Source organism: Scardinius erythrophthalmus, assembly GCF_964197995.2.
Source record: "Scardinius erythrophthalmus genome assembly, chromosome: 4".
NCBI classification, from domain to species: Eukaryota; Metazoa; Chordata; class Actinopteri; order Cypriniformes; family Leuciscidae; genus Scardinius; species Scardinius erythrophthalmus.
This window is the reverse complement of record NC_138224.1, coordinates 3,602,879-3,616,859: the sequence shown is the minus strand read 5'-3', so window position 1 is coordinate 3,616,859 and position 13,981 is coordinate 3,602,879. Positions and strand designations below refer to the sequence as shown.

At 38.1% G+C, this 13,981-nt stretch overlaps 1 protein-coding gene across 2 annotated transcripts in view; it reads right to left on the bottom strand.

The window, feature by feature from the left end:
• cog5 (component of oligomeric golgi complex 5) overlaps positions 1 to 13,981 on the bottom strand; it is a 73,410-nt gene that overhangs the window by 43,715 nt on the left and 15,714 nt on the right. For both annotated transcript variants that reach the window (XM_081364432.1, XM_081364433.1), the window contains exon 7: positions 6,024 to 6,154. In XM_081364432.1, the coding sequence (XP_081220558.1) occupies positions 6,024 to 6,154 (131 nt within the window). The remainder of the gene's footprint in view (positions 1 to 6,023; positions 6,155 to 13,981) is intronic.

Sequence of the window (13,981 nt, the reverse complement as noted above, 5' to 3'; positions counted from 1 at the left end):
ACATTTACTAAATCAATTTTAAAAATCAAAAGTTGTATCGGTTAACATTTGTTAATGCAAATGAACGTGAACATTTTATTAACTAACATCAAAAATATTAATATGTACTGTAAATATGTATTTCTCATCATTAGTTCATCCATTAACTAATCTTATCAAATGAGACCTTTTTGTAAACAAATGAGACCTTAATGTTACCAGAAAGTCATTTCAATCCAAATGACCCCAATCTTCAATACACTCTTAAAAATAAAGGTTCCAAAATGGGGTTTTCACAGCAATGCAATAGAAGAACCAAAGAAATGTTCAGTAAAAACTTTATAAAAGAACCATCTTTTTCTAAGTGTAAAGAACATTTTAACAATCTAAAGAACTGTTTTCCACTTTAAAAGAACATTTTGTGAAGGTTCCACTGATGTTAAAGATCCTTCATGGAACCAATAAAGATGCCAATAAAGAACCATTATTTTTAAGAATGTACAACCACAAACCAAAAGCAGAAAATCAAACATCCTGACAAACATTCAAGGGGAAAAAAACAACAGTATATCTGGACTAATTTAAATGTTTAGTAAAATGACTATTGAAAAACAATATGACCAAATTTGATTGTGGCAATGTGGCCTGTATATCTGCACCACACATCAACAGAACAAAACCCATCTATCTATGCGAGACAACAATCACATGCACTCTTTGTCCAAGTGACCTCTTGAAATGGACGAAGGTGACGTATTGTTTAAAGGGTGCATGATCAATGTTCTGCTGGTCAGCTTATGTAATGCACACTTACTCTCAATAGGGCAAGAAGCACATCTGTCTGTCAAGGCAGAGGTGACTCAGTTAAAACCTAGACTCATTCGTTCCCTACTGTCATTGATTCTACCATCAACATCCTTCCAATACATGCAGCGCCTAATCTATTATGTGGAGGAGCCACACTCCTGTGATTTCACTATTTATGTCTGCAGTGGGTCCGTTTTTTCCCGGTTTTATGACTCTGTTTTGGTCATGCATGGAGCTGATCACATGATTTCATAAGAACTTGCTGGTCAATAAATTTAGATTTATTGCTCGGATCCGATTTTTTGTATAGCGTATTTCCTATTAAAGAAAGGAGGTATTTGACTCTGATAAGCGTATCCATAGCAGACTGTTGGGAGTTGCCTTGGATGGCAACATGCCCAGTGCATTATGGGTGTTGAAGTTTTCCTCCCTATTTGGCAAAAGGGAAGACAACAGTTTTCTCTGGTCAAGTAGCAACGATTAAAAAAATGTACTTTCTACTGTACAGGCAAGCCAAGTTTATTTGAAAGCCAATTTTGCCAGCAATAAAGGACCCTTTTAATAAAAAAATCAACTTTTCATTGTTATTTCATGTTAGCTTGGGTCCATTAAATAAAATCAGACAACTTTTTATTTAAATAATTAGTAAATGTTAACAAATGGAACCTTATTGTAAAATATTTTGTGCAATGTTCTGATTGCAAAGTGTGCTTATGCTGTCTTTTTTAAAATAAATGACAATTGGATTAATTTTCTGCAATCCAACGCAGTAACATTAAGACATTTTTAGGGTCACTGTATTGTGGATGGAGAGATTGTCATTTCTCCTCTCCTATAAGCGGAAAGGCTGCATTAATGTCCATTCCCCTACAAGCATGTGAAACAGGACACTGGCCCCATGAGTACTCTGCTTTTCTGGGTCAGGAAGACAGGAGCCATGGCGAGAGTACTCAATTGTATATGTGTGTCTGTATACACACTTGTGCGACTCCACACAGTGGATTTTGAGCCCTTTGAGACACTAGTATGAATCTCCAGCTCGGACCACACACACACACACACCTCAATGACCTCCAGCCAATGCTTGCCGAGTAAGCAAAGCCCTTCACCGCGGTAATCAGAATCCACTTCCAAAACCTCATCCCCTCATCTACACAATACAAAGGAAAAGGAAAGAAAAACATGAGAGTGTGACCTCTTGCGACCTTCTGTGTGAAAACACCCCTCTTAAGCAGCTGATATAAATGTATGAGCAGAGAAATAAAAAAAAGACTTGAATAAAAAGGCGGATAAAAAATTTAACAGACCTCCTCTCTTCTCTCATCCCATCCGAAATTAATGTGCAGATACAGGCTACACTTTTTGTTCTGCCTCTCTGCATGTCAATGTCGAATTCTGACCTTCAAATGCACTCTCTTTTCAAGTGCCCTTCTGACAGTATGGCAGCGTATCAGACAGCTGATGCTTTCAAAACGGGAATGCACTGATATAAAGTGCCACTCTTCTGTACAATTTTAATGAAATTTAGAGGAGAAAATACACTATGTAAAATGTCACTATGCACCAAAAAGCAATTATTAAGAACAGATGAATCCTTCCAATCCTATAATTTTTTAAAGAAAATTTCCTGCAGCACATTATGTTTTCTTATTTCATCAAATCGTTATGACATGAAACCTGTGATAAAACAATAGAAAAACGATATTATTCATTATAGCCAACTTGATTCCAAAATCATCTCAGGCTCGATCCCATTAAATCCTAATGGACAAAATCATGTCCAGCTTTGCAGTATTTTCAAATAAATATCGTTTCACTTGGAAATATGTTATGTATAAAAATCAAATGCATTGTTTCATGTTGTTTCATGACTTCTTGCAACGCTAATGAAATTGTCTTGTGTGCTAAAAGGAATGTTCCTGGGATCAATACAAGTTAATCTTAAAAATATGTGGAAGTCAATATTTTTTATTTCATTGTTGATGTTGATTTCATCAGCATTGTATGGAAGTATCATATTTCAAAAGTATCATTATGCAATTTCTAACCATTAAACTAATGTCAACTCAGTTAAATTGATAACTTGATACTAAAAAAAAAATTATATATATATTTAACTTGTGCAGCACAAAATATCTTGCCCCATAAATTTACACTCTAAGTGTAATTAAGTGCATTATTGTAAAAATGATTGTTCTTACAAACTGAGGGATAAGATGTTAGATAGATGCTGTTGGTACAACTTAACTTGCATTAAACCCAGAAAATTCCTTTAAAAAGGCATAAGATGGTCTAAGTTAATCTTTTTTGTATAGAAGAAAAGAGCGAAATGAAGAGGACCATCTCTCCACATGAGCTGAGGAATAGCGGCTTATGTAACCCACACAATTCTAAATATACTGATGCAGGACTGGCCATGGAGGAGTGCAGTGAACTACATGATAAGATCCAGAACAACAAATACATGAACAGAGGTCAGGGGGCTCTTGCATCGCCTGGTTTTATAATGAGATGCTAATAGGCCAAGAATTCGAAAAAGTTTTGTTAGAGACGCATGGTACTGAGAACTGTGACTGGAATAGCCATTCGCATTTAATTGAAGTGAACAAGAGCTAAATCTGTTTCCACCTAGTCTGATGACTTCTGAAGTAGCTGATTTGCGCTGAATCTAAGTTTAAATGGGAAAAAAACAAAAAAAACATAATATTAAATTAAATAATTATGCTGAGACTGTGTTTCGAAAATACCTAAACAGCATGTTTCAGGATCACTGGCATCTATGATGTGCCCAAAAAGGGTCTAGCAAAGCAGTGCACTGGGTTTTGAAAGATAGACACCATTATGCCAGGGCCGGTGTGTCCATATAGGAGATCTAGGCAATTGCCTAGAGCGGCACTTTTGTAAGGGCGGCAGAATGTGTGCCAATCGGGAATGAACAATTCACAAAATAGGCTATATGATTTGCTGAGCTGCCGCTGCGCCGCCCCGCCCCCTGCTCTCACAAGTCATGACTGAGTGATGGGAAGTTCGGATCATTTTACTGACTCTCTTGTTCGATCTCGTTCATCAAAATGAACGAATCTTTATTTGAGTCATTTCGTTAATTTAAGTGGCTTTAAATGTTACACTTTTAACAGCCAAATTCCCCGATCACATCCACCCACGCATATAGTATATGTATATATCTGCTTCCTCTTGGCCTACTAAAGTGTTCCTGCAACAGGAGTGTTCTCTGGCTAGAGCGCAGAACAGTGGAGTGTGTGTCGACAGAAGTGCATGCCTGAGCTTGTGTTTTGGGTTAAGCTGCGTTGCTTTGGCATTGTGGAAAATATAATAATAGAAACAAAATGTATTAGCCTTTTTACTGCTATTATCAATCTAAATTAATCTCGTTTTTAATTTAACTTAATTTCGCTTTTCTTTATTTAAATTTTGTTTTTCTTTATTTAAATTTCGTTTTTCTTGACTTAAATTTAGTTTTTTCTTTATTTAAATTTTATTTTTTCTTTATTTACATTTTTTTCTTTATTTAAATTTCGTCTTTTCTTTATTTAAATTTTAAATTTAGTTTTTTCTTTATTTAATTTTTTTTCTTTATTTAAATTTTAAATTTAGTTTTTTCTTTATTTAAATTTAAAATTTATTTTTTTCTGTATTTAAATTTTGTTTTTCTTTATTTAAATTTTGTTTTTCTTCATTTAAATCTACCCTTTACTGTGTCAGTAATTTGTTATTCAGAAAAATATAGACTACCTTAAAGTATTGCTTAATTTAACAGACCTGTGTGTGTGCGTTTTATATCACTAGTGCAGCGTGCGTTAATAAGCCCTGCCCGTGTGAGGCGCGCCGCTTCCTGCTCGCGCTGTTCTGCACCAAATGCGACACTGCACTCCCTTGTGAAGTCGATGGGATGAACGGTTCTCGAAATAATCAAAATGCAAAAGGACATACAGACACATAAAGATTCCTGCGTTTATTAGAGAGAAGAATAATGTTCAGCACCCTCTCGAAGCTTTGAATATTCGATGTTCATTACTATAGTAATATAGGTATACCGAAGCTCAAAAAATGGTATTCGGACCAGCCCTAGGGGCAGCACAATTGTTTTTCGCCTAGAGCGGCAGAAGTGCACTCGCCGGCCCTGCATTACGCAATATCTAAATGTAAAGAGATCATGCAGTGGTCAGTGCCATTACGTTGTCTGCAGCCAATAACATTGAGATATATGGGGGTGACTGACCATCACACAATCAATCCCTGGAGCTAAAAAATAAAAAAAGAATACAACAGGCAGGCATTGGAAGGCTTATTTTAGCAAGTGGTCAGCATTGGAAACCATTAAAGATGCAGGAACAAACAGAGGCTAGATGACATTCTCCTGACTGGACCTCTCATCAGATATGGGCTGTTCATAACCACAACTTCAACCTAAAATCCCTGAAAGCTCATGCTTTCAAAGACACCTGATGGCCCATGAGAGATGCATAAAGCAATCAATTATTGACCTTGTGTAGTCTGTATTTCAACAGTCCTGTCATCTCCAACTGGAGCCTTGCATTGATTTGCTGCAAAAAGCGTGCTGAAAAACTAAACTGTCAATCAAAGGAAAGAAAAATTTAGAGAGGCAATCAGCAAAACAAAGGACTGTGACAGCTGCGTTTGCATGATGATATGTAACATTTCAGGCATTTTAAAATGGGAATTAATTGAAAAGCGGACATCTTTCTGCATCTTTCAGCCCCTGAGATGGCTCCATGTGGCAGCTGAATTTCTGAAATGTGACTGGGCAGTTCAGTGCGATGGCTGTGTGTCCGAAGACAGGGGAAAAAAAGGCCAGTGCGGCCCATCTGCTGTGTGTGAGCACATCGTGTGTGACAGAGAAACATGCTGAGGGAGAGATATAGAGAGATAGAAAGAATTCTGGCACTGGTCAGAAATGTTAGGCTAGGCATCACATCAATTTTAAGTGCAAATACATGAATGTAAATGTAGACTCCACATAAACTCAATTCCATTCATGTGCTGGACCTCAATTCATAAAACAACACAAGTGGATTTTAAGCATTGCTTGTACTTTTGTTGGTTTTTGGTGTTGGAGAATTTTGAAATTGCTGCGTGCCAAGTGACAAACTAGTTTCCCCTTAAACTACATTGCATTTTTAGTGTCATGAAAAAACTCCAGTTAATTATTGGCACATTTTGTACTTTGTTTCTCAAAGACATTGTGGTATTTTTACCTGAATTTCCATGCCCTGTTCCAGTAATCGTTTGGCTTGGTTCTCCACCTCCAGACGAGCTCGACTGATGAACAGCAGGTCATTTTCTATGACATCAATACCTGACAGATCAACGCCTTGGGACAGGTAATCTGAAAGAAATGGGGAAAAAAATATTGTCACTATAATTTTCTAGTTTTTTCAAAGCATTTTTTTAGTTGTTAAAATAAGGGGACTCAACTAAAATAATTCCATCTTATTGTACAGGCAAATGTTTTATAGGATTTTTTTTTTTTTTCATAAACATGGACAGCCATATGTTAATGTGATTGATAACAGGAATGTGTCACATGGAGGATGAGCGTGTTTGCACACCCCTAGGAACCCGTTAGCATGCAAACCGTCTTATTCACAATTGTCTGCACTAAGCAGGGTGTCTGGAAGCTACCCGAACCATCATCGCAGCAGACTGTGGAAATTATGCCTGATTTAGTTTTTTTTTAGCGTGAAATATCTCAAAACTGTTGGAAGAGATGAGAAAGGCTTCAGAGAGCACTCAAACTATGTTAATGTTGGCAGTTTCCTACTTAGGGCTGATTAAACGCATTGAAAAGAGCAAAGCATTTATTTAGACGCCAGCATGCTCAGGAATGAATACATCAACTAGGGCTAGCAACTAGGATAATGTGGGATACAGGTGGAGGAGGCTTAATGAACCAGATACACCTAAAAAATATTCCACACGGGAGACCATCTGTTATGCGCAACTGTTCAAGTGAAAAAGTATGTTTATGAGGTGTTTGGTTCATAAAATGCAATCAAAAATAACTTAAAAGAAAATTATTAAATCTAAATCCATAAAATTATCCCATGATTGGAACCCCTAAATGTTCTATATATGGAGCGCCTGACTTTCTTCTATAAAGAACCTTTTCTTCTACGAGTTTATAATAGAGCTTCTTTGAAGGGGTAGTTCACTATCAACATTGGACCCCATTAAATGGACAAAAACACACTTCAAAACACCATAATTTGTGCTGCACAGAAAAAGAAAAAAAATCATACAGGTCAATTAACCATTCAGAGAAGTACATTTTAAAATTGCAGTAGTGCACATCTCTAATAAATACACAATTGTTTTATGCAAGAAGCATATCCACAAGAGCATCCACACTGTGAACTTTAAAGAGTAGAAGATTCTTGCAAGTAAATGAGAAGGGAAAGAAACAGCATCTCTAAACACAGGGTGCCATACTGAACAGGCCTCTGAACAGACAGCCCATGAGTCAGAGAGGCTGACTGATACGGATACAGTGGCACCAAGCAGAACAATGTCACTACATAGATCCACTCATTAGCGCCTTCTGAGGGCACACACACCATCTGATGACTCTGTGACTCAATTTGCAGACTGCTAACAAAGATATCATAAAGAACCCAGAGCTGTCTCATTAGAAGAGGTCAGATATCTTGCTGAGGAAATGACTCCATACTGTAACACCCAGATGCTTCGAAGTGACCTTGAGTTTGTGGTTTAAAATCTGGAGAGCTGTGTGAAACAGGTGGCTTCTACGCAGGAAAGCAGGGGGAGTCTTTGGCTCCTGTTCGTATAGGTAGGCCCAAAGCCAGACTAAAATCAACGATCCCTGCCAGAAGTCTCTGTGTCGCAGCGCAGTTTCATTTCACCTCATTTTCACCCTCTCCTGCTTCACTCTGCCAGAGCACAACAATGATTACATTGTCCAAGAAGAAAACCACAATACTGTAGGGGGACTCTCAATTAGCGTTCTATAATTGCACTTTGATAACTAGAGCTGAAACTGTTGCATGCTGGTTTTAAAAGGACAAATGGATGCAGGGATTTAACATGAGATGACGATTCTGCAACTCGGGCTTTGTTCAGAACGGCATGCTACTAGGACTGCACAGTTAAACTAATTAAAAATGCAATGGGGCCTTTTGTGGTAATTAAACAGCAACAGGCTGAGATTTAATTAAATATAGCATGCACACGCTGCATTCAAAATTCACTCTACTCTGTAATCTACTACTCATACTTAAGCCTGGGACACACCAAGCCGATGTCAAAGCCGACTGTGTTTTTGCCTCTCGTTGACTGTGTCTCGGCCAAAAAGCTGCACTTGAACACACCAAAAGTACTACAGGCGATTGCCAGCTAGCATGTGCGTTCTGCGCCTGCGTGTAAGTATCTGTCTATATTAGCAGGTATCAATAATCCATTTTCGTCATTCAAAAAGAGATGATATACAAACCGTAAACAGAACTTGAATATCTATAATGCTGATCACTTTATTTATTACAGTCGGCTCATGTTATTATGAAAATGTTTGTGCAGGTAAGTCTTAAGATGACGCAAAATTTTAACAGCCTTCTGTCTGTACAGTCTTGACTTCTTTGATTACTTTCATCACTTTTGCTTTTATTCTCGTGCACTAACTCGTCCGCTAAACTGAACAGCCAATCAGAGTTCTCTCAGTCACCGACGCAGATTCAACATGCTGAATCGGCCCAGAAAAACCTGACTGCGTCCAACAACACACTGGAAAAACTAAGATGACCGATGCTCAAAAATGGCCTGACATCGCCCGACGGCCGACTGTCATCTTGGTATGTCCAGGTTTTTACACGGTTACGCTTATAGTTGTTTTTACACAATAATGGGTGCAAAATAACCTAATATTTATTTCTGAGATAACAGTAACTGGACATCACTTACCATCCCAGATGTATTAGACTCAATTTCTTCAGATGAACACAAAGATGAATCATTTATGAGACTATATAATGCAAGTGTATTAGACCCCAAAATCTGACACTTCAAAAACCACACAAAATGAACAAAACAGTAATCTATATGACCCCAATCAATTTCTTCTGAAGTGAAACAATAGGTGCATGTAAGAAAAATATTAATATTTGAAACTTTAAATAGAAACAATCATTCCCGGCCAACTGTCATGCACAAGTTCATGAGAGCGCTGTAAAGCACTATGTTGTGATGTGAAGTGTGATGTAAATGTGTTGTTAAGCTTGCACAAGATGTGCCGGTCCATTTTTTTTCTCACTCACACCCATCGTTGTTTGTGTTAATCTGAAGAAAGGAAGTCATACATTTGAGATGGCATGAGGGTCAGTAAAAAAAATTATAGAATATTTTTTGGGAGGTGGAGTATCCCTTTAAACACACAAGGAATACAGTACATATGGTGCACTGTGCAGTAGGAATCCATTAGTATTACATTTTGAGCACAGACACACTCCCCGCTCCCAAAATCAAATCATGCTAGGGTCATGAAGGTCAGAGGGCAGGTCAGGGGGAAGGGCATAGATGCTTGTTCAATAACAGATCCTGACCCTTGACAGTTCTTGTAGTTGTTTCGGAAAAGAAAAAGATGCTCGTGTGACAGTGTGCTGGCTCTTCGCAGGTCTTTCTTTTTTGTAGAAGCACCAGAGATCCATTGGCTCAGCATCAATCACAGTTATTACCTGCATTTATCTGGAATGAAGCACAACAGCCACTCCACAGAGAGAAGGTGCAGCATGCAATATAGTGTAAAACGATTCTAACTGTGACCTTGGAAACGCAATTTTTTCCCTATTACAGCGGAAAAAAAGAAGAGAAAAATAAGGAACATCAGTGGAAATTCAATATGGTGTCTGTCTGAGGAGGTGATTCCTGCAAATCGGGGCACTCAGTTTGTTTGAGATTAAAACAAAAGTGAAAAAAAAAAGTAATTGCTGTTAGTGTAGATTGAGTCATCTCTGAATTTCCAAGAAAGAGCATGAAAATGTCAATTGAAAACGCAATACTAGGTTCAAAATCACTTAAAATTTAAAACTCATCACCAAAAGACAAGCTCAAAACAAATCAAACTGTGCTTTGTTTTCAGTGTAAAATAAAAATGCAAAAGAAAACATTTGTAATGCCAAAACATCTAATAATCAAACTAAAAGAAGCATCAAGCATTGACTAATGAAAGAAAATGATCGCATTTTAAGACATCATCATGTATCACACCCCGACAGCAGTGGAGGAAACCATTTTCAAAACAGACTTTGATCAAATGGCCAATACTCTACGACCTGCACAGTGGCGCATGACAAACAATGGTCATAAGAACAGCCTACAGAGATTTCTGGAATCATGCTAAAATCATGTGCCAGGGGACAGGAGAGCACCATAGCACGTTACTTAGCCTGAAAGCAAGCTTGAATCATTTCTCTGTCAAATGACTTCTTATTCTCCCACCTGACCCAACGTCTCCTTTCACCTCGACACTTCATTGCTGTGATACTTGACGGGTGAGGGAAACACAAACAATTCAGTTGGTCAGAAGAGACAAGCCAGTGAATAAATCGCTCCAGCAGCTTCTTGATAGAATCACTGAAATCACATCCAAAGTTCAGGCATTGTCCTCGCACATCAATTTGACCAACTGGAAAAATAAGCTGGGCTCTTTCAGACAGGCATTCAATATACCCTTCTATGCTTCAATAACACATTCTATACTTCAATAAGTTAACTAACTACGTACGCATAGCGCCACTAACACTTATGATACTGTAAATGTGGTTTGAACCTAGAAAAGAAAAATGGAGAAGAGAGACTAAATATTCTGTTAAAATGTAACTATCCTTAAAGGAATAGTTCACTTTAAAATGAAAATTCTGTCATCATATACTCACCCTCATATTGTTTCAAACCTGTATGAATTTCTTTCTTCTGCTGAACAGAAAGGAAGATATTTAGAAGAATGTCAGTAACCAGACAGTTTCTGGGTCCCACTGACTTCCATAGTAGGAAAAAAATATACTATGGAAGTCAATGGGACCAGAAACTGTCTGGTTACTGACATTCTTCTAAATATTGTTAAACTTTTAATTTTTATTTTATTCAATAATATTATGGGGATGCCACTGTATTACCATACCATCAATATTTCCCACTACAATTTCACATTTATTGCACAAGTAAAATAGAGAATATCTATTTTTTACTCTGCACGTCATTTTGTGTGGTGTTGTCTGAAGATTAAACCCAGGTAAGGTTGAAAATGAGGTTCGTGCAGAAGAAGCATTTGGAGAAAGATCCTTAAATTGCAAAAAAAAGTATTAGGATACAGGCTTTCAGTAAGAAGTGTGCGATTTTGTTTTTAGTTTCAACAAACATACGAATTATGTTGCCTGTGTGTCTATTTGTAGTGCTTATAGCAACAAAAAAAAACACGAGCTACATGTCAAATATCTTCCCTTTCAGCATTAACCAATAAGTAAACGTCAGTAATATTTGTTGCATTAGCATGTTACATAATCACAAATCAAAGTGATTCTTGAATCAGATCAGATTATCAGGGAGGTGATAGAGCTTTTTGAAGGTCACCCTGTGCATAAGGGATGCCGTTTTCCCATGCCTCCCCTCCCCCGGGCCAACAAAACACGTAACAACACAGCCCTGTGGACTGTGGCAGGAAGTGAATGAACTCGGAATGCTTTGTTGGGATTGAACAGAATCCCTATGGGATGGCTAAGCAAAGCTGAACCAACATACGCAGTAAGCAGAAGTTCACAGTCAGGGTGTCCCTGCTAATCTGCTGCCATGAAAACACGATGTGGGGGATCCAGACTCACATTAACACTGTAACCTTGCGTCACAGGATGACGTGTTGGCCCCGCTGAGGCTGAGGGGATTGACACTGTTTATACAACTAAAGCCTCTGAAATCTGCTAAATACAGCACAATCTCATTTCCCACAGTCTCTTCCCTTGCATTTGAAGTGGTCTATTAAAAAAAAAATCATCTAGCCACCACTATTGTTTATAATTACTCTGATAACGAGCACTGAAAAACACAACTCTCTTAGATTGCAGATTGTACAATATTTTGTATAACCATTTATATCAATTCCATTGGTTGTAAGAGTGCTTGATTAAACCGATGTTCAAGCACTCTTACACCCAATGGAATTGATACAGATGGTTATACAAAATATATATGCCGTAAAAGCATCTAAAATGTCCTTGCATTTGCTTGTATCTTATTCTAGGCCTTTGAATGCTCCAAAATCATTTCAGTCATGTGCCCAAAATTCATCTCGCTGAAGTGCAGTGGTAAACTTGTTTAGTTCCACTTAGACCCAGCTCAACAGATGTGCATTTATCACGCTCGGCCATGACGGAACAGCTGGAGGTCTTTGGGGACTGTGGACTGCCAGAGGCGACTTTGACCACTGGGTCTGTCATCTGCATTTGGTCTGTCTCAAGTCCACATGCAAAAGAGCCCTTGGAGACACTGGGAATGTGACCAAGAACAGCTCCCGAGTCTCAGAGGAGTACTGAGCCAACAAAATATAACACTGCAGGCCAACCAGAATTTCCTGTTTGGCTTCGGTTTTAGGTGGCTGTTTCCTTTAAGCTTCTGGTCAAATGTATTTGTTAAAGTTAACAACATGTACCAATAAAAAAGGAACAGCATATCTTAAACGTAACAGCAGATACTGGAGAACTGCCTAGGGACAGCAAACCACATTCAGATAAAGTTTTCCGACCTCTCCTACCTGACACATGGCTCTGGATGAGATGTAACAGTGCCAGAGAGGATAGAGAGGGATGGGGTTTAAAACTGAGCCGGAAAAAGAGGTACGGCCCACAGCTCACACTGATCTCACACATCAAGATGGCTCTAAAATCTGATTGGATGGCCTACATTCAAAGCTGTTGTCAAAAAACTGACATACCTGAGTCCACTCATCAAATTCTTTAATTAATGGATAGAAAATTACTCACACTAATGCTGTTCCAAACCCGACTTTCACAGCATGGACAAAAACAAAATATCTTTGTTTGTGTTCTGAATGAAAAAGAAAGTCAGGTTTGGAAGGGCAAGGGTGAGTAACTGATGACACAATTTTTATTTAAAGGCGAACTATCCTCATAAGTTGATAGAAAATATTAAAACCATTAATTAATAAATGGCTTTTGCTTTAAATGTATACAATTTGAGGACAAAAATGTAATAACCATTTAAAAAAAGACCCCAAATATATGGAAAGGATTCAGCCAGATGAGAAGCGGCAAACTGCAAGGCAGAATCCCAGAGGGTCGTGCCAGAGACCAAGTGGGCACGCTTGCTTCTAAGAGGTTGCTTCAGAGGCGTAGATTTTACACAACTATCCATCCCTCATGCCTCTTCCAGTGAGCTGGCACCTGGCGTCTTACCTTCCGCTCCTGGAACCTGCGGTTGCTAAGCACAAGTTAATTCATCCAGGGCTTCTGGAGTTCTGCTTCCACTCAATGAGCATCAGTCACAGCAGCATTATCAAGCTAGAATCACACAAACACACTCAATAGGGCAGTTTATACAACAAGAGAGAGATAACGACAAAGAGAGTGGTCATTACTGACAGACACTACAAATGCCAAATGAAACATCAGCTTTTGTAATTGAGGGAAATAACGCTTTGGGGCTTTAGCTCAAGGACCTGTCTAAAAATATAAAAAATATGAACACACATTCTCTCTCTCGCTTGGGAATCTACCGAGAACTGTCTTGGGAAAGGGTCTGAATAAAAAGTTTAAATATTAATGCCCACCTTGAATATTTACGGGTATGTTCAGCTTGGTAATTTGAATACCAAGGCTTTTTTGTGATATTTTTGAGATTTACAATAACAGTTTTTAATTTGGTGAGAAAATTATGTTCCATAATTAGCCCATTCCTTCTCTTCACATCAGTGTGCACCAACACGCCCACACATGTACAGCAAAAAAGACTGAACCTAAATCACGCTTCATGTGAGGTTTGTCATGTTTGCATTATGAAGACTCAAATAGCGCCCTTGCTTTGCAAGCAAACTCACTTATCCTTGCTGAGGGCTATTTTAAAATGTTTTATATCCTTTGCTTATTTACTCACTCCAAAACTGTGGATGTATGAGCGATTTAGGAACATAAATAAAAAG